The sequence below is a fragment of the Myripristis murdjan genome, chromosome 2 (assembly GCF_902150065.1).
Source record: "Myripristis murdjan chromosome 2, fMyrMur1.1, whole genome shotgun sequence".
Lineage (NCBI taxonomy): Eukaryota > Metazoa > Chordata > Actinopteri > Holocentriformes > Holocentridae > Myripristis > Myripristis murdjan.
In genome coordinates, this window is record NC_043981.1 from 4,074,438 (window position 1) to 4,095,269 (window position 20,832).

At 42.3% G+C, this 20,832-nt stretch overlaps 1 protein-coding gene across 2 annotated transcripts in view; it reads left to right on the plus strand.

The window, feature by feature from the left end:
• zranb3 (zinc finger, RAN-binding domain containing 3) overlaps positions 1-20,832 on the plus strand; it is an 83,810-nt gene that overhangs the window by 26,674 nt on the left and 36,304 nt on the right. For both annotated transcript variants that reach the window (XM_030073652.1, XM_030073643.1), the window contains exons 9-14: positions 2,432-2,551; positions 5,542-5,661; positions 6,475-6,654; positions 7,958-8,131; positions 10,480-10,948; positions 18,268-18,561. In XM_030073652.1, coding sequence (XP_029929512.1) covers positions 2,432-2,551; positions 5,542-5,661; positions 6,475-6,654; positions 7,958-8,131; positions 10,480-10,948; positions 18,268-18,561 — 1,357 coding nt within the window. The remainder of the gene's footprint in view (positions 1-2,431; positions 2,552-5,541; positions 5,662-6,474; positions 6,655-7,957; positions 8,132-10,479; positions 10,949-18,267; positions 18,562-20,832) is intronic.

Here is a 20,832-nt window from a genome sequence, read left to right on the forward strand (position 1 = left end):
AGCTCAATGTGGGAAGGTGGCTCGATGCTTATGAGGAAGGTTGGGGTCAGAGCGCCTGGTGCTTCTTGTCTTATCGGGAATCTAACAGGCACAGTGAAGGTGCGAGCCCAATTCTTATTTTAGACTTCCTATTCCTCAATGTCAGCTCTCTGCATCAGTTTCAGCATCTGAACGGTTCCCAACCTCATTAGCCAGGCTGGTCTTGCTAAACGGAGGACAGACAACTGATGAGAATGGACAGGGCCTAGAAGAAATAAGACACTGAGGGAAAGTTGAATATAGGACGGTAACCTAAATTGGTGCAACATTAGGCACCATTCAGATTATTTCGAATCGATGTCACTCCAAGGTTTTTTCCATGGGGCGTAAATGCTATATTTTTACTGTGAAGCACTTGCTCACCATACAAGTAGAATTCCTTGTCCTATTTGTAGAGGAAAAATTAGTTTAGTGTGAACATTTCCAACAAATATATCGCTCTCCAATCATCTGCCGTGTTAGAGGGCCCGCATTCCTCTCAATTAGCCCTACGCCCTCAGCCATGAGGAGCCTGGCCCCAGGGTTAACGAAGACCGGAGATAACCACAGAACACAATCAGCGACGCGGCGCCCGCTCAGCCTGCCTCCAAGCTTGGATCTTTTTGCGCTTGGCGTTGTTTGCTGATTGGATTTCTGCTTGGTTTAGCCTAACACCGGACCTCCTTTCATTACAAAGCCCCCACCCCACCCCCCCGCCCACTCAACCCAGCCCAAAACCGATACCACCAGCCCAGTCTCATTTCCTCTCCTATCGGTTTTTAGAGTCAGGCACACTTTCTCCACTTTTGAAAGAAAGAAAGACAGAAAAAAATGTACTTGCTCCTTTTTTGGTAGGCTGTGGGGAGGGGCGGAATGGCGTGATCGATTCACACATCTATGTCACTCTGACGAGCATCACGGCCCCTGCCTGCCTGCCAGTCCGCCTGGCGACTGAACTGCCAAGCGCCTTTGGGGTATTTTTATTGCTTTACCCGCCAAGCATCTGCTCCCAATTACCCAGAGAGGACGGCTCTGATGCTGGACTTTAAAGCAAGCTAACGGGCCGCTTCAGACAGCAGAGAAGTTTGTGCACTAATTAAACTCAGCGGAAGGAAGCAGGCGAAGCCAAGCCGTCAGTAATGAGGACCCCCCAGAACAGAACAGGGTCGGCAGGCCTGGCGAGGAGATTCATTATCAGGCACGTTGGCTAATTATCGGCAAGGCAAAGCAGAGGTTCCCCCACCAGAGCAGGTGTGATGGGTGCAGAGGTTGGCAGGTTGCAGGACGTGTGGAGATTATAGGGGTGGTTTTTACACCACGGAGCAAGGCCTGTCGGCAAAACCGTCTCGTAACGGCTCTGCTCCACTCAAATCAAGCCTCGATATTTCCCCCTAGTTGGTGCTATTCTTAGGCTTTTTGCCCTGGGGCCCCCGAAATGAGCCAAGGCGGGCTGTGCGATGACATGCTTGTCCAAATCATACATCCACCACAGTTTTGCAGAAGTGAACAGGAGCAGTCAGAGCCAGCGCTGGGTGATCACAGGTCAGCATGGCATGGTGAAATGGTCATCAGATGGGCTATGGCTACCTGCCGGGTGCATTTAACTCAGCAGAGATGGCACCATCCTCTTTATCTTGCTCCGCACAGTCATTCTGGGTGGGAGGTACCACCAGCGACAACTCAGCCGCTGGTAAATTGAGCCTCACATAATAAATTTACATTTTCAAAGCAGTCTCGTTACCATGCTCTTGACAAAGGATAAAACAATGATGAATAAGAGCCAAACAAAGGATGCCAGACATGAATTAAAACAGTGTTACATAAGAATAAAACAAGTACATACAACAAGAATAAAACCAGTTATGAAACCGAAGTTTTACTCAGTGCAGGAAATTTGGACTGCAGCTGTCACTCTGGAAAGTAACCAGCTTACATAAATTTCAAGGTGTATCCAGGTCCTGGAAAGGAGAGAATAATTTCAAACTTTTTCTAAAGTCAAGGCCCTAAAATATCTTGAATACTGTCACCGCATTTTATATTGTGATATTCTGAGATTCACCTCCTCAGACGACCAACGGGAAAGCAAATTTCTCGCAACTGATGTCATTCAATACAAAAACAAAGACCACACACCAATCATATCTCCAAGTCGTGAAGTATTGATTTGCTCTCACTATCTGCGAGCTGACAAATGCGCCCGAGTCGCTCCGTGTGCTCTCTCCTTTGAAGTCTGGATCCGTGGCATTCAATAGAGAATCGATCACAGAGAAAGGATGCCACTGTGATTAATTGACTTCTTCACTGATCTAGCCGATTCCTGTGTGTGGTCTTCCAGTGATGGATTCACTGGCTCTCATTCATCTGTGTCTGTTTCTGTGTCTGTTTTGTGGCACGCGGGTGCGTGCACGTCCAGGCGGGAGCCGTGAAGGACTACATTAAGATGATGCTGGAGACGGAGCAGCTGAAGTTCCTGGTGTTCGCCCATCACCTCACCATGCTGCAGGCCTGCACCGAGGCTGTCATTGAGGCCAAGGTACATCCACAGAACTTGAAAAAATGTCTTAAAGGGGAAATAAATGGATGATAAACTAAAATAAGTAATTTTTCATCACAGTGATTTTTATTGTTATCATTGGGTGTAGAAAACATCATGAAACAGTGAGAATCAAAAGTCCTTTCTTTGTGGAGAGAGGCCTATCAGCTGATTTCTCCTGAGTCAAACCAGTGGTTTTGCCGGGTTATTAATCCTCCTGTTATATTCACATTTTGTAACATCTTTTATGTTTGGGGTCAATTTGACCCCAGCAGTTTAAACTTCCACAAAATTATTATAATTAAAATTGTTACCAAAGTTTATGTGTCAGGTACTTTATGTTTCTTTGTTGACAACCTAAATAGCCCTTTAAATAAAACATAACTCCCCCCACCCCCACTTATACATCCAGTACTCCTATTATGCCACTATAGAAAAATATGCAACCATAAAATCTCACCGATTGATTTAAAATTGGATCTTTTTGGTGTTTTAATGGCTTTATATTATTTCATTATAACCAATGTGTACAAAGTGTGTACAGGACATTGATTGATTCATGTTTACCCGGTGGTACCCATTACATTAGGAACACTCATTAAATATGAAGCAAAAAAAATGATGTTAATCGTTTATTTAGAGATGTTAAACATGGGCTGGGGTCAAATTGACCCCAAACATAATAGGAGGGTTAAAAGCTACTTTCACATGTAAGAGTGACCCAATCAGAACACAGCCTCCCTCATTCCCCCTGATTGAGTGACTCACCTGCACCTGTTATCCTCCACTTGGCTGAAGAGTATCTGTTAGCTTGTTAGCACAGCATGGATTATTTTACCAATCTAATGTTCCATCAGAAGAGGCCAGGGCCAGAAAAGACTTCCCTCCAAACATGGAGCTGTAGCTGGGGTTGGTGTCACTCCACAGCAGGGGTGTCAGACTCATAATAGGTGGTGGGCCACAGTCGTTCAAATGAGACCTCACAAGGGCCCGATTTATTATTATTTTTTTTAACGTCAGTATGACCCGAGTCCACACATGGATATTTTCATGGCTACTTTCTGATTTATTATTTTAAATCAGTCAATTTCTAGCCGACCGATCCATGAGACATTGCATGAAAATAACACAAAATGTAGAATTACATAAAGCAGAAGAGAGAAATGTGAGAAATATACAGCATACAAATTTGCCATTTACCTCCCAGAAAAAAATAACTGCTCTTTCCATCTTTCTTAAAAAAAAAAAATCAACATTCCATGTCAGCCTTTTTTTTTCACCATTTAATGTCAGATTACTTTGTGTTTCTTGTTCGCTCACATTAATTTGTAGTATAACATGCAACCTATGTGATTTGGTTGTTAAATCAGTCTTAAACCAATTTTAGGTGGCATTAAAAAACCTTAAAAACCTGCAGGATACCCTGTTTTAAAAGTATTAAAATTTGTGCTACCATTGATTTTGCAGCAGTTGTGTTGGGTGTGTGTGTGTGTGTGTCTTATTTGGGGACAAATGTCTTCATTTCTATCAATTCATTTAAGATTTGAAAGTTTTTCTAGCCACTGAGCCCTGAGTTCCCCATTAACAGTTAGCTGAAAATACTAATGGTGCAGAATTTATTCATATTTCAATGCTCCTCCTGGCTGAAACAGAGGTAATTGGCCACATACTATAGTTTTATTCCCTAATCCATAGTCCTGCTGTGTCTGCGAGTGAAAACCCTGCCTCGCCTGTGATTAAGTTACAAATATTATTGAGTCATAGGGTTCACAAGTATAGCTTGTGCGTCAGCAAGAGCAATAAAGCAGATGTCAGCGATCACATTATTATTTTTCTGTTCCAAATGTATGCAAATTTCGGCCGTTCAGTCTAACTGGAGTGCAGTACTCAAGATTTCATTCACAAAACACTGACTGTTGGAAACACAGCGCAACATGAAATTCATTATATATGACAAATACAGACAATTAGTCACGGGCATTTGAAGCACCTGGTATCCATTAGAAAGTTTGTTTTAGCTGTGTGCCGTGCATCCGTTTGTAAGAGCACATTTGTCACATGGCGGATATCTCATTTTAGAAGTGAAGTCTTAACTGAGAAAATCATCACTGAAGTTTGAGTGTGCAACTTTTCTTCCACAACTAATCTCCCAAGGCCTATTTCACAAGTCATCACAAGCAAACGATTTCTCTCAGCTCGGCGCTAGTAACCTGTGAAGGGGTTTTAGTTGTGAGAGTGTGTGAGTGTGTGTGTGTGTGTGCGTGCGTTTGTCACGGGGGTCTGGGAGGTGTTGGCTGAATGCGATGCAGCGGTATGACACGTGGTAACACCCTCTGCCATGAGACACCCGCTCTGTGGTGTGTTCACACTCACCAATTAGCAGGAAGCGGGCTAAAAAAAGGGATGACAAGCAATACGCATCATGATAAGACGCCCCAAACGAAAGCGGAGAGGTGATGGCGCTCTCGAGAACATTACCTCATCACTTCCAGCAGCTGCCATACGTCATGGTGTTGAATCCATACCAGGGTTTGTTCAGTCAAGTTGCAAATGTTTTAAACAACTAAATATGGTGCAGGAATGAGATGTGTGTTACTTAATTGAGTTTTCTACTTTCAGCCAGTGAGCAGTGTCACTATACGAGATTAGGTGCCTTGCTTAAGGGCACATCAGTGGTAGTTACTGAAAGAGGAGAGAACATTATTACATAGTGACATCGTGACAACAAACCAGATCTGGCTCAGTACCTTTTTTGTGGTTTACTTTAAATTCTTGACTCAGATTTTCCCTTAAATGTCCCCTTAAGAGGTAAAGATAAAATTAACTATCAACTTTTTTGTTGTTCAGACAATAGCAATAAGGTATTAAAAAGAAAACTTTGCTCTCTGAGTTGGTGCTGAGCATACCCGACTGATAATGTAACTGTGAATGTGTCATGCGTTGTTGTGAGCTGAATCTTCCTTCACACAATAAATGTTGTGGTGTCTCAGGCGGGCTATATCCGCATCGACGGCAGTGTGCCATCCTCGGAGCGAATCCAGATGGTGCACAAGTTCCAGAATGACCCCGGCACCCGTGTAGCCATCCTCAGCATCCAGGCAGCTGGACAGGTATACACACACACACATGCACACACACACACACACAGACCTACAGGCACACTACAAGACTGCAAAACTTAACTGCGTTCTTTGGTTTTAATCTTGCTCTCTTTCATTTGGTTGAGTAAAGCTGGCAGCTGGATTTGGCTTTGAAGGACTGTTAACACAATAGACTGTGTTTCCCCATAATGTATGCACGTTTCAAGTGATTGTAGTAGCCACTTTATGCCATGGAATAGTCATGGAAAAGACAACACAAATGTTTAATAAAACTGAAATTCTGCACATATCCCAGCAGTAAGGGTTAGATAAATGATTTTGTATTGAATGAAGACACTGGCCTCCTTTTGTTTAGTTTTGTGGGTCTGTTTGCCATTTTGCAAATGTTATTGGGATACTGTAATGGCACCTGAAAATCCCTGGACCACCTGGTCAAAATATGAGTCAGGGAAGTGATAAAATACAGTCAGTGTGCATTTTAATAATGATTAATTTGAACAATAACTATTTTTGAAAAGGTTGCAGTGCTTCACAAGCAGTGTTTGTGCATGTAAAACCATGTAGCCTTATCCATTATTAACTAATTACATGTTTCACATTTAGAAACTTGTTAATGCCCCTCTAAGTGAACAAGTATGCACAGAAAAATTCCTACCAAAGAAAGCAGGTGATTTAAGTGTTTACGTGGCTGACGTCAACTACAGTATGCTCCTACTGCAAGAAAATCAACTGTACACTACTTTTTCATGGCAATTAGGATATTTTTGTCCTGATTGGACTATTTTTACCGTGTGTGTGTGTGTGTGTTTCTGTTCTGTCCAGGGTTTGACCTTCACGGCTGCCACCCACGTGGTGTTTGCCGAGCTCTACTGGAACCCGGGCCACGTCAAGCAAGCAGAGGACCGTGCCCACCGCATCGGACAGACCTCCTCCGTCCACATCCACTACCTCATCGCCAAGGGCACCTTCGACACCGTCATGTGGGCCATGCTCAACAGAAAGGTACCGGGGTGGACCCACTAGCACAGCGGACATGGTGCTACGCTGTTTCTACCACTTGAAATCACATAATGCAATGTAAAAAAGAAAAACAAACAACCAAAATCAAATTATGCTTAAAGGATTGTGCATCCTTGGTTGTTCGGACATGGTTCAGGTGTAAGTAAAAGTAAAAGTACTCCCTAGTTAATCAGCTGCTTTCATCATATTTCATATAGAAGCCATTTATACAATAATCTGCTTTATAATCAAAGCCAGATTAAGTTTTAACAATAAAAAAAAATGTTTAGCGATATTAGGAATAAACAGGCTGGCGTCAATGTGACATTTTAGGCAAAAAGTCTTAAAATGTCAAAGAATTTGGTTGCGGTACATTGGAAATTACAGATATTCAGCCTTAAAATCCAGTAAACCGTCTTCAATTTGAGGTAATGAGGCCTGAATTTTAATATGCACATTTTATTTATTCTTATGCATTCATCTATTTCTTGTTGTCAAAATGAGTCAAGTTCTTCTGCATCAGATCAGCATTTCTGAACTCTCAGCGTGCTGAACCCTATACTTATATTCATATTGATCTGCTCCACTTTACCGGCACAGAAAAGGCCTATTGTAGCTCACTTTATACTTTATACTGAGCTCACTTTACATCACATCCACTTATCTTCAGAGAAAAGTCCAAGCAAATCCTTCCACTTACTGTTCATATTCTGCAGAAAAACAAGTGATGGTTAGATTTATTACTTTAGCACATTGTTAATGTAACCAAAAGGAAACTGAGCATATAGTCATGTAGTTAATAACTGACCATATTCCTGCCTAAAATGTACTTCTGCTTTGGTCCAGATATGTAATACCTTACCTATATACTTGTCAGGATTTGTAAAGTCAGTGTTAAATTTCATTTGAATCGAAGTCTCTGATAGCCACAGACACCTTGATAAATCATCATACAACAATACATGGCAGCAGTCCATGTAAACTAACACTTTGTTCCTCTCTCATGTGACATCATTAACACTTATTTGCATATGAGTTGAGAGTTTGGGGAGTTGCATTAATAATCGCAGCTAAGTTGTCAAGATTTGTAGTTAATAAAGTTAGTTAAATTGTGTAGTTAAAGTCACAGTTTTTCAACAGTACAATTTTGGCTTCCTTTTATGGTGTCCGATAAAGATATGATTTGTTGAACATGATTTTTACTACAGTTGGAAGACCAGAGTGAGAAAGAGGATGAATGAGCTGAAAACGGAAAGGCTGTAATGGCAATGCCACCGGTGTTCATCATTCACCAATGTTCATGTAGGAAACGGTGACAGGCAGCACTTTGAATGGGAGGAAGGAATACCTGGAGGCCAAGGAGGGCGACAAGGACAAGTGGGAGTTTCTCAGTTTCGCCGACGTGTGGACGCCGACCGAGATGCACCTGCCGCTGGAGGGAAACATGTGCAATGACAAAGACGGCGTGTTCTTTTCCCATGTGAGTCCACAAGAGACAGCAGGGATAGTGGATTGTGTCAGTGCTTTTTAAGAAAGTACCATATATTACCCATACACCTAGGGTTGCATGATAATTAAACACCATAATCCCCATGTATTACCGTGGGATTCGCATGTATCTCAAGAATTGTCCAATTCTATTGTCCTGCAGGACAGCAGATTGTGTTTGTAGTGTTTTTTAGAGCATTATGCATCCTATTATCTGAACTGAAAGAATTCAAAGCCTGCTTCTGCATCGCAGAGTGCTCTAGCAATCTATTATTTGCCAGCAGGTAGTTTTCATTATTCTTTGTTGCGATGCATAGTACTTGGAATCAGAATATTTTGCTTTGTGGGGCATTGTTGGGAAAAAATAAAGTCTCCAACACAACAATGTGCTGCAGTTTAACAAATGGCACATGCTTGAATATGAGAGTTATGAGAGAGAATTTGTACACTGGAATATGTGTTGTTAGCACCACCGGGACTGATACTAGGGTGAGACTCAGTGGGTAACTGACGATGCAATACAATCATGATGTTTTACTCACAGTAATGATGGTACCACGATACAGGCAATTCTGCAATATGCAATATATTATTAGATAGTCAGATGTGATACATCACAATATCTGTAACTGAAGAAGAAAAACATTATTTTTTCAGTAAGCAGGAGTCAGTCATGTTTTTCAGTGTTTTAGTATGCACAGCAATCGCAATATTTAAACAACAGAACAGTTCCAGTTAAATACCTAAAGGCAAGGAACAAATACGCCTCATAGGAACTCAAATGTGCATCTGTGCAAATATAGTTGAAGACTCTAACATCAGTGCTTGACACAAGTGTATCGATATTGTCTCACAAGAGGAAGTATTGCAATATTTTGCATTATCGATTAATTGCTACTCCCCTAAAGCATGCAATTATATAGTGTTTTGCGAATGCATATGTTTTATAATATAATGTGTTTGGCAGAGGTGTCAGGTATAGGAGACATGTCACCCTGCACCAAAGAGATATACACTATATTACCAAAAGTATTCGCTCACCTGCCTTTACTCATACTATGAACTGAAGTGCCATCCCATTCCTAACCCATAGAGTTCAATATGATGTCGGTCCACCTTTTGCAGCTATTACAGCTTCAACTCTTCTGGGAAGACTGTCCACAAGGTTGAGGAGAGTGTTTATAGGAATTTTTGACCATTCTTCCAAAAGCGCATTGGTGAGGTCACACACTGATGTTGGTCGAGAAGGCCTGGCTCTCAGTCTCCGCTCTAATTCATCCCAAAGGTGTTCTAGCGGGTTCAGGTCAGGACTCTGTGCAGGCCAGTCAAGTTCATCCACACCAGACTCTGTCATCCATGTCTTTATGGACCTTGCTTTGTGCACTGGTGCACAGTCATGTTGGAAGAGGAAGGGGCCCGCTCCAAACTGTTCCCACAAGGTTGGGAGCATGGAATTGTCCAAAATGTTTTGGTATCCTGAAGCATTCAAACACCATAATTCCTCCTCCACCAAATTTCACAGTCGGCACAATGCAGTCTGAAATGTACCGTTCTCCTGGCAACCTCCAAACCCAGACTCGTCCATCAGATTGCCAGATGGAAAAGCGTGATTCATCACTCCAGAGAACGCGTCTCCACTGCTCTAGAGGCCAGTGGCGGCGTGCTTTACACCATTGCATCCGACGCTTTGCATTGCACTTGGTGATGTGTGGCTTGGCTGCAGCTGCTCGGCCATGGAAACCCATTCCATGAAGCTCTCTGCGTACTGTACTTGGGCTAATCTGAAGGTCACATGAAGTTTGTAGCTCTGTAGCAATTGACTGTGCAGAAAGTCGGCGACCTCTTTGCACTATGCGCTTCAGCATCCGCTGACCCCTCTCCGTCACTTTACGTGGCCTACCACTTCGTGGCTGAGTTGCTGTTGTTCCCAAACGCTTCCATTTTGTTATAATAGAGCTGACAGTTGACTGTGGAATATTTAGGAGCGAGGAAATTTCACGACTGGATTTGTTGCACAGGTGGCATCCTATGACAGTTCCACGCTGGAATTCACTGAGCTCCTGAGAGCAGCCCATTCTTTCACAAATGTCTTGTTTCACAGTCTGCATGCCTGAGTGCTTGATTTTATACACCTGTGGCCAGGCCAAGTGATTAGGACACCTGATTCTGATCATTTGAATGGGTGAGCGAATACTTTTGGTAATATAGTGTATATGAAAGATAGATTAATTTACTTATTTCAAAGAGTGTCCATTCTTTGAAATAAGTGGACAAAGGAGAGCTGTGAGAAACACTATGGATATAAAAAACAGTCTTGAGTTTGCATCTGTCTTCCTGCAGTTTGAGAGGGACAAGCAGCACGACATCCGCTCATTCTTCTCCCCCAGCGGCAGCAAGGAAAAGAAGAGGAAGAGATCGGAGGATGAGGAAATCTCTCCATCAGTCCTCCCAGAGGCGTCTCTCACAACGGGTGACGGAGGGAGCAACTCTGAAGACGCAGAGGATGAGAAGGCAAAGTCCTGCTCACAGACCTCCACAACTCTGGATGAGGACTTCTCCCCTCAGGCGAAGAGGCTTCGGACGCCCCCAGTCAGACCGAGCCCTAAGTCCCGGCTCTTGGGGAAGCGGAGATCAGCAGCAGTGGGAGTCATGTTCTGCGATTCCAGCCCTGTCGATTTCTTTCAGACCAAGCGCAAGCTGTCGGAAGACGTCCCTCCCAAGGCAACATGGAGCTGTGGGGCCTGTACTTACTCCAACAATGGTCTATTGCCTTATTGCGAGATGTGTGAATCCCCGCGGCCTTCATCTGGTGAGTACCAGGTCAGGTAGAGTTGATGCTGTTAATCCCAGTTAATCCCAAACACATCTGCCCCTTTTTTCGACTGCAGGAACTAAAAACAAACTAAGTAAACATGAACTTGAACTTGAATCAGGAACTGTCCGTAGATCACGGGAACTCTTTTGGTGAACCAGGAACTCTTACCCCTGTTTCAACCACAGGAAATAGTCCCTCTCTTTACCCCAGGGGTTGAGTCCCTATAACCGAGATAGCACCCTAGTTCCAGGAGGAGTTTTAACTCTTAACATCGCTCATGGGTTAAAGCTGCACAAAGAAAATTCTGACCACTAGAGGATGTTGTGAGTACAAACTCACAACTCCTCTCTTGGCAGATCGCTTGTGCAAAACCAAAAGCACAGGGCTAAAATGTGTTTTTTGGATGGATATGGGGGATACATGTCACTGTTTAGTTCCTGTTGTATTACTCAGATTATTTTATCTCTGGCCTATAAATCAAAACTGTGGTGAAGCTGCAGACGTCTTGCCACAAGGTAATCTGCTTTGAATGAATTTTTTCCTGTGGCTGCATTGCTGATTGCAGTAAGAGGCACTTGCGTCAATAATATGAAATTTGGATTTGCTTATCTGCAGAATGTGCCATTTCTGAGAAGCTTTGAATGTTGAAGCAGAAAGGGGTTGAAGGGAAGGGCACAGGAGGAGCTTCATTTGGCTAGTAATTGAGAAAAAAAACAGACTGATAATCTCCAGTTGCAACTAGATGTAATATCATAAACAATCTCTCCACATAAAAGCAGTTTCTTCTTTTCAGCCCTTGCTTGTCTAGTGCCTTCAATTTCATTTTTACCTCCATGCAGCCAAATGCTACATCACATCAGCACAGTAATAAAGACTCATGAATATAATGAGTTCTTCACCATCTTTGATATCTTGTTTTGCTGTTGTCAGTCACATGCAGAATGACTAGACACATGCTCCGTATCTGGATTAAGTTCATTGTTCTTGGGTATGTTGGAAATGTAAACACGCAGGACCTTAGGGTTCTCGCTTTGCTCTCTCTCTCTCGCTCTCTCTCTGTCTTTGTCTTTTGTGTCATGCATACACTTAATTTAGTCTGGAGACCAACATGTCTGACTGCAAAACAAACTGGAATCCATTGAGAAAAAGACAATAATTCCATCAGCCCCTGCTTGGCGAGAAAAGAAACAAGCTGCAGTCCATTCACTGCTTTATTTTTCTTTCCCGTCAATATCAATCGTGGCAGTCTGCTGACATAATACTTTTGAACAGCGTTACAGATTTCACCAGATGGAGATGCGTGATTGCGAAAGATGGAAGCAAGCTTGCCAGAGTCTGAAATAGCTCTCGCTCAGAGAATTTCGTCTCTCTGTTTCTGTGCAGATGACAAGGACACAGTATAATTCTCACCTGTCAAGCTGCGAGAGAGAGAGAGAGAGAGCAGGTGCCTTCCGTTGTATCTCACAAAGAAGTTGGGAAAAGTTAAGTTGGCTGTAGCTGATGTCTCTCTCAGCTTGTGATTGTATCTAGCAATATACTAGAAATATACTTTATAACGATAACTCTATAAATAGCCGGTTACTTCCTCCTTTCCAGTCAGGCAACTTCTCACCAGTAATTTTAGTTTTTAATGCAGCATGCTCTCCAGAATCTGATGGTCATATTGATATGAACAACCTTGTAATGGCCATCACACGGAGCAATCTATCTCTACATGTGGTTTCACTTGATTTTAGAGCCGCCAGTGCAGCAGCAGGAAGCTTTGCTCCTGTTTCATCTCATCCAATCCGAGAGAGCCTCCCGCCATGAAAACAAACTTAAAAATTCTCTGGTGCTCTCCAGACTCCTCGTGTGTGTTTGTAACTGTGCGTGTTAGACAGTAAATTGACTTCTTTTAGTTGTCCGATGTGTAAAATTCAGTACACAAATGGAAAATGAACATCACCACTCCCACTCTACTTGCCAGTTTGATTTGACTTGTCAAGGATGATTTATTAATTGGTAACCCATGAGGTTCCAATTGCAATATAGGCTTTCTGAAATGGTGTGTCATTACTTACTAAAGTTTACTGCTTGTTCATCTGCCTATTATCTATTATAGCACCATACCAGTGATTTTGCAGGTCTAGCACAATTTCTACAAAATGTAGAAACTGTACATACTTCAAGCAGCAGCACTGTTGTGTTTTGATGACTTGAAATTGGGCAGAGTGAAACAGTCCCTCTGCCAGAAAACAGTCCCCGGAGAAACATTTGCTTTACACAGCTAATTATCAGTTCTGTGGTTTATGAATGTTGACGACAGAAACAGAACATTACAAGGTGGGTGTTACAACCAAGAATTCATATTTTAAAATGAAGGGATTTAGATTATCTGTTGAGAAATCTTTCATACCCCTGCATGATTTGCAAAATGGTTTGTTGACATGTGAAATGTGGGTAGGTTGTAGTAAATGAGCCAAACATTCAAAATAACTGGTATCGTCCTTTAAGTCACTTCTTATAAATACACCACAACTCAATTCATCTCATTAAACTGGAAAGGAAATCATGCAGTAAAATAATACAGTAAAATAGTTACTTGGGTCGTTAATTAAAAATTATTTTTAATGGAATCAAAGTGTCAGTATATGTGGATAGACCCTGCCAAGTTTAATCTTGTCATCTTGACTGGTAACTTAAAGTGCTTGTAGAAAACACTGCAAATGGATCTTGTCACTTGTAATTTGACAAATCAATACACTTTTTATGTTTTATACAGTTGAAAAATTACTTTTCAGCTGATATGGCTGGCTAGCTGACAAGCAGACATTGTCTCAATACAATTTAATTACCACTGAGGCTTATTTATTTGTGACATTTTATGTTGAATTACATGTTTACAAAAGTTGCAAGGACTTCCAACAAAGCTGCCAGAGGGTTTAGTCATGGCATAGTACACTGAAACATTTAATTTTGTTCACAATAGCCTTTGTAGTCACAAATTGCCAAGATGTTGCGGTAAGGTGCAAGACTGGCATAACTCCTTCAAATTATAATTACTAATATGCATAACTGATAATTATCACGCAAAATATCACCCTAAATAACAAGAATGATTCTGACAGTCAAATTGACCTTCGAGCATATCCAAGTTTTTCAGCTCTCCATTTGAAGATAAAGTTTGAAACTGAGCAGAGGTGCCTAATAGCACCTCTGAAGGTCCTGTCTTTGTAAAATTCTGTGTATAATCATTGGAAGTGTGCAAGGTCTGTTTGCAGCTCGGTCCATGGGAAAGGAGGATTGTGCACTTTAAACACGCACAGTTCAAACACACAGTACCTTCCATCTTTGAACAGCAAGAGAACACACACCCACACAGGTTTTTACTGACAAAATTCCCCCCCCCCCCTCCCTCTCCCTCCCCCCATTTCATGCTCAGCTGTAGCAGATGCTTGATAACTATTCAGCAAGCACACACTCTTCTTTCACACAAGCGTCACTTTGCATTCACTGCAGCAGCCTCTGTCAGCTTGCTGGATGTGGAATTTAACAACCAGCTAAATCTGTAAATGACAGACCGTGCTGAAAAATAACAACTGTATTTATGGAGATATCTCTCAACGTGACACTGCAATCCACAGACCCTAGAAATGTAGAAAGATAGGCACTTTGGCTGCGGCCGAGTCAACAGAATGAGTGTTTTGTATCAGATGTTATCCCTTCAAGAAAAGCAACTTCCAACATGGATGTACAGAAAACCGGCTGTGACATCAGTGCAGAGACATATTGACAATTTAAAGAGCGTCATGACGCATAGTGACACACAACGCAGAGGGGCATCTGGACTTCATGTGCAATGTCGAGGGACAGCAGAAGACAGAATAGACATTTAATATTTGGTGTCAGTTTGCATTCGAGCAGCATGCACACAGCACTGTGACAGCAGCTGTAGAGGAGCAGTGCATCTGCGTGCAGACGGATAGGTGAGGTGTTAATACTTCAAACGAGATGCGTGAAGTGAGAGGGAAAAATGTCTCTCCAATGATTCAGGAAGAGGTGAAGATATCTTGGTGATAAAGAAGTGGCCAAATAGAATATTGGCTGTTTCTTTTCCAACAAGACCATATGAGCGTTAAAAACAGGTCAAATCTTTCATGACCTGGCTCTTGGTTGAGTGACTATTGCGCTATATTAATCTGCAATCAAGAAAACATGAATTTATGAGAAAATGTAGTTTTGATCAATTTTGATGGACATGGTTTACCAGACATCGAGTCGAAGCTAGCATTCACGCCAGACTTGATATCAAGACTAGTTTTGACTCGGTGTACTGCTGTACTTTTCCATCCTTTGATATGAGACATGTTTTGTTGCCTGAGGTTAAGGCCGCTACTGAAGTATGGGAAAGGATTAATAAATGAAAAGAAAAAAAAAAACAGTTCTGAAACTAATCTCAGAAATCTGAGAAAAGTCAGAATCTCAACATTTGGAGATCAAAGTTATAACTCTCACTGAATTCTCAAAATTTGGACTTTAATCTTAGAAATCTGACTTTTTTCTCAGAATTCTGACTTTAGTCTTGAATTGTGAAATTGATGTCTGACTTTAATGTTAGAATTCTGACTTTATTCTTAAAATTCTAACTTTTTTTCTCAGAATTATGAGATTCTTCTCAGAACTTTCAGTGTGTGTGTATGTGGCCCTAATCCTCTTCCATATTGAAGAATTACTGTCTGTTCAAAGAGAATGTTTTTTTATGTTTAAGGTTTCTCTTCAAGAATTTTTTTTTTTTTTTACTTTATATTTAATGCATATTATATTTTGCTAAATCATGATGCCCCAGCACAATAAACAACACCTGGTGGAATGACTGACAGCTGATGGTCAGATCCTTTGTTGCCTGGCAGCAGCAAAACAAGAATACAGCAGGTGCCTCTGCTTTGTAGACTTCACCAACACAAAGCAAAGCATTGCAGCACACCTTGTGCTGTTCTGCCTTCGTAACCCATCCTGTATCATCAGGCCCTTAGTCTGGATCTCTGATTCTGTGTTCAGCCCTTCAGGCTTGAATCTGCAGTCTTTAAATACATCGAATTCTTGCAGAGTTGAGTTCCTTTGTAGCCTTTTCAGCTGCAGCATGCTGGTATGTTTAGTATGTCTTTTTGCTCTATTACAAGTCACCTGGCAATTTCTCTCTTTGTACCCATTAAGACAGATACACGCTGTATATAGGAAGCCATTTGTTTGATGTAAGTCTGCCTTCTGGGCCAGCAGGATCATTCCTGGCTCTCTGCCTTCCCATTGGCATTCACTGGCTACAATGCTTTACCGCGGGAGGTTTCTGTATTTTACCACTTAACACTAATGTCCAGGCGAGTATTTGTGCACCTGTTTGACAGCATCCTTGGCTACTTAAGGACTATTCACCTCTTCAAGACTTCTCTGTCACTCACCATGGATCTATCACCCTCCTTGCAGCCTACAGAACAAGCTTTCCTTACAGTGTTTATGCTGCCAGTGGAGGCCTTGCTGTTTCTTAAAGGTTGCAGAATTATTTGGACCCTCAAAGTTCTAGGGTGCTCCCAGGCTTCAGAGTTGGAGTAAGCTTACACGCTTTTGGGTGTATTGGTGCATATTAATGTGTTTGTGTGTGAATAAGAGACTTATTCAGAGTTTTTTTGGGACTTTATCAAACAGCTACCAATGTAACGCGGCCCTGATTGGGAAAACACGGGGGCTGACTGGTAAAGTCAAGGCACGGCACTGTAGGATTTTCCCGTTAACATCTTCCTTGGTGGGGACAGCGTAACATAAATTGAGCCGTCTCTCCGTGGTCTCACTTGCCTTGTTAGCGAAGGGGGGCAGCAGCGGGGCCAGGAGCCCCGAGACTCAGATGACATTTGAGGAAGCCGGCTAGAGGCTGGCCTTTTGAAGAAACAAGCCACGGAGAGGCAGGATCACTAATTAGCCCTCTGCGTCCCCGAGTCTCACAACTTACTGTCTTGTTAGACTTCACACCTCAGGCTTAACAAATAATGTGAAAGGAAATAATGAAAAAATAACTAGGTAAGTCAAAGTAGGTAACTGTATAGCACTTCTCTTGAAGTCTGAATGGATTGCACTTCAAGAAGACTGTTTTTATAAGATTTGAATACTTATGAGTCACAGGAGCGATCTGATTTGCTGTGTGCTCTTAGTGTTCGCAGCTGATTGGCTGAAACCAAATGATGCCACTACATATTACGTCCATGAGCACAGATAGATTTTTGAGAGCTGGGAAACTGCGGCACCAACATGTTTTTGACTGGCAGCACCTCATACAATATGACTTGAACCACAATTTTAAATGTGGCTAAGTCTGTGAATGGCATTAGGGTAATGTTTGAATTCATTAACATTTTCCTGGCTTAGATTTCCACCTGACCTTAACAAAATTACTACATTCTGTATGAATGAAAATTAAGTGAAGGGCGGGTCCCAAGGATATGGCTGGAAATACAGATCTAGCACGATAGCCATTCTACAAGATGCAATACGCTAAGTCTTACATTCATTGAAAGTTCCAAGCAGGAGCTCTGATTGGCATTTTGCCTTGATCAACAGTTTGAATATTGTTTGCTGTGAATATTGTTCACAGCACAGATGCGGCACTCGCTGACAATTATTTTGTTTAGATTTGATTGCACATGATGCAAACAGGCAATTAACACAACAATGAGAGATGGAGTTAATTAATTCTCCCGGCAAATTATGTCGGCTGTTTGATCTGAGAGCCCGCGACTAGAGGAAGACAGGTGTCCCATCTGCAGCGCCCAGCATTGTTGCTGATGTGCCTTTGAGCAAGACACTGAACCACCAACTGCCTTCAGGGGTGCTGCCCTCCAGTTGATGATAATGCGGCAATAAGCTACCAAAATAAGCTTTCCTCAGTTTGAAAATACTTCCTGTGATGTAACCTTGTAAAGATTTGTATCAGCCTAGAAATGCTGGCAAACTGAGTTTTGGCTAGATCCATCCATTTTTGAAGAAGTTACCTTGCAAAAAGTTGGAAAATACACAGATGATCGCATCTTCTGAAACATCACTTTTTGTAAGTAAAGGACTCGCGATAGCTAATAGCATCACTAATGATCCGTATGGAGTTTTACTTTCATGTCAGCAATCATTTTGTCAGACGGAGTGTCACACACTTCAGATGATGGATATCTCACTTGGGAATGAAACTCTTCAAAGTCTGATTACACTGTGTAGCTTGGCCAATAAAATAATCTTCATCTCTCTCTCTCTCTCTCTCTCCCTCTCTCTCTCTCTCTCTTCCTCTGCTGGCTCAGAGCCATCTGGGCCTCCGTACCCCTCCTCAGCCAAAGGAGACCAGACCTGCATCGTCATCTCCAACTCTGACAGCGAGCCAGAGCTCAGCCCAGGAAAAGCCCAGCGACCGAAAGTGCGCAAAGACAAACAGAGCGAGGGGGAGGCGGAGGAGGATGAGCCTCCGAAAGACAAACAGAAACTAGGAGAAGCGGAGGAGGAGGACAAGCGGTGGCGCAAAGGCAAACAATCACCAGGAGAGCGAGGCGACAGCGTTGTTGGCGGTAGCGGCTGCCTACTTCCTGATCACACACAGGGTAATCCCACCTGCAATCTTCCCCTCTTCATATCTAGGGAAATTGGCTGGTGCCGCGCTGTCACCTGCACATATAATACTGTTTAATATCATCACTTCAAACCAATAAGGAGCTATATCCCATTCCATATGGGGCTGTATATTATTATTTTTACTATTATTAATATCCAGCTGAGGATATTGCCTATTTCTGCTCATAGTAAGCTACAACTGGCCTGAAAGAGAGATTGAAGAAAACCTCATCAATGTGAATCCCTCCATAGTGCAGGCTGTCTAAGCAAGTCAAGTATTTGGTATACTGAGATACACTGGGCCAATTTATATTTTGAGGAATTAATGCACTTTTTCCAAAATGGCCAGCTTTATCCAAAGCATACAAAAGTTAGAATACAATGAACAGAGGTCCGATAGCTGAAAAGTTACAAGTTCTGCCAGTGTTGGTCTTTGAAACACCCCTGTTTTCCATGCTTCGGTGTGTAATATTGCAAATTAAGACCTCTGTGTTTGAGCACTTGTGTCTCAAAGGGATTTGCAAAGCAATTATGCTAATAACTAACTACTAATTACACTGTGTGCAATATGAAGAGCTCTAAAAACAGAAAAAACCTATGAAGTCTAATGAAAGCCTGTAACCTGGAGTGTCACCCGAAAACATTTTGCATATGAGGTTTTGAAGAGATCTTGCAATTGAGCAATAATTGAGCATTTTGGGGCTTTTTTATGCGTTTGCATGCAAGGGACTTCTCCCTGCAACTTCCATCTCGAATTCAAGCCGCTTTAATTTTATTATCAATTAATCCTCATCACCTTCATTTTGAAAGACAAATATCTTTGCCATAAACAAACAACAGCAGGACTTGCAGCCTCTACCTGCCTCAACGGTGCATTTCACAGTCAGATTTGCAGGAAAATCTGCTGGATTGCTTTACAGCACCAACACACCTCAAGCTTTTAAAAACCTAAAGGTGTTTTTTGCAGTGGTGAATGGTGGAAGGAGTCAAAAGCCTATGGAGTAAAATCGCTTCTAAGATGGTTCTCTGGAAAGCCAAAGAGAAAAAATTTTGTCCTAAAGGCAAAGATCTTATATGCAAATGGAAAAACCAAAGTTCTAGGAAATCTGATCTTCATTTTGAGGAAAACACTAGCACCAACAGTACCACTAGTATGAAAGAGAGGTTCACCAGTTGTCTCAACCATGGCTTCGTTTGTTCACAGTAATTTTACCAAGGTACCAACCTTTAATTCACAATGACATTTTAATATTTTAAAGAAACTTTTTAAATATAGGAGTAAATAAACATGAACCACAATCTTGATGAAGCGCTCTTATTGGCAGCCTGAACACAGGAAATAATTAAAATAGAGCTTAGATTGTGCAGTATCTCTTCCAGTGTAGGTGCATATTGCTCCCTTGACATCCTTTAACAGGAATGTGAAGCAGCTTGCAGGTGATTTTCTGTTCACAGCCTCACACACACACACACACACACACACACACACACAATCCACAACTCCACCACCTATTACTGCCCAGAGATAGTCGAGTGGTTAATTTCCCCACCTCTGTTGCCACATCTGCCCCCCCTCGGCTGGTCTAGAATCGAATCTCACCAGTCTGAGCCTCCCCTTCTACTTTCCAGCTGTCTATGTAAATCAGAAACACTGAAACTAAATGAACTGGCCCACTGTCATATAAAAAAAAACAAAAAAAACATCTATTCAGACCAACTCCAGGTGAGAGGTAAAAGCTTTGCTGTCGATCGGAAATGGTGGCACTAGAAAGGCACCGTTGGACACCCACTTGTGGCGCCCCACCACCCCCACCTCCTCCCACACGCACCCTCCCACTTGGCCGTGTACTTTCCCTAGAGGCAGCTAATGGCCCCTTGTGATTTCCGCCGCAACACTGGCAGTGGCTTTTATTTTTATATTTATTTATTTATTTATTTTTTTTTAGTTTTTATGTTGTTGTGTTTTTTCCCCCAGCGCCACCGTTTCTCTCCATCTCCGGCAGCGCGGGGTGGGGTTAATGCGAAACACAGCGGTTGTCCAATAAAAGTGACCTATGGGGTCAGGAGCGGTGCCTAATGATTTTCCTCTACCTGCCTGTGGTCTTTGAAGGCGAACCACAGAGCTGTCCGCTGCTCCCACCTTTTGATTGCTCTGAGATTACTTTCCTCACAGCACAGACAGGCAATCACTCCTCCACCTCTCTCTCTCTCTCTCTCTCTCTCTCTCTCTACCTGCATGACCCACACATTAAGCGTTAATG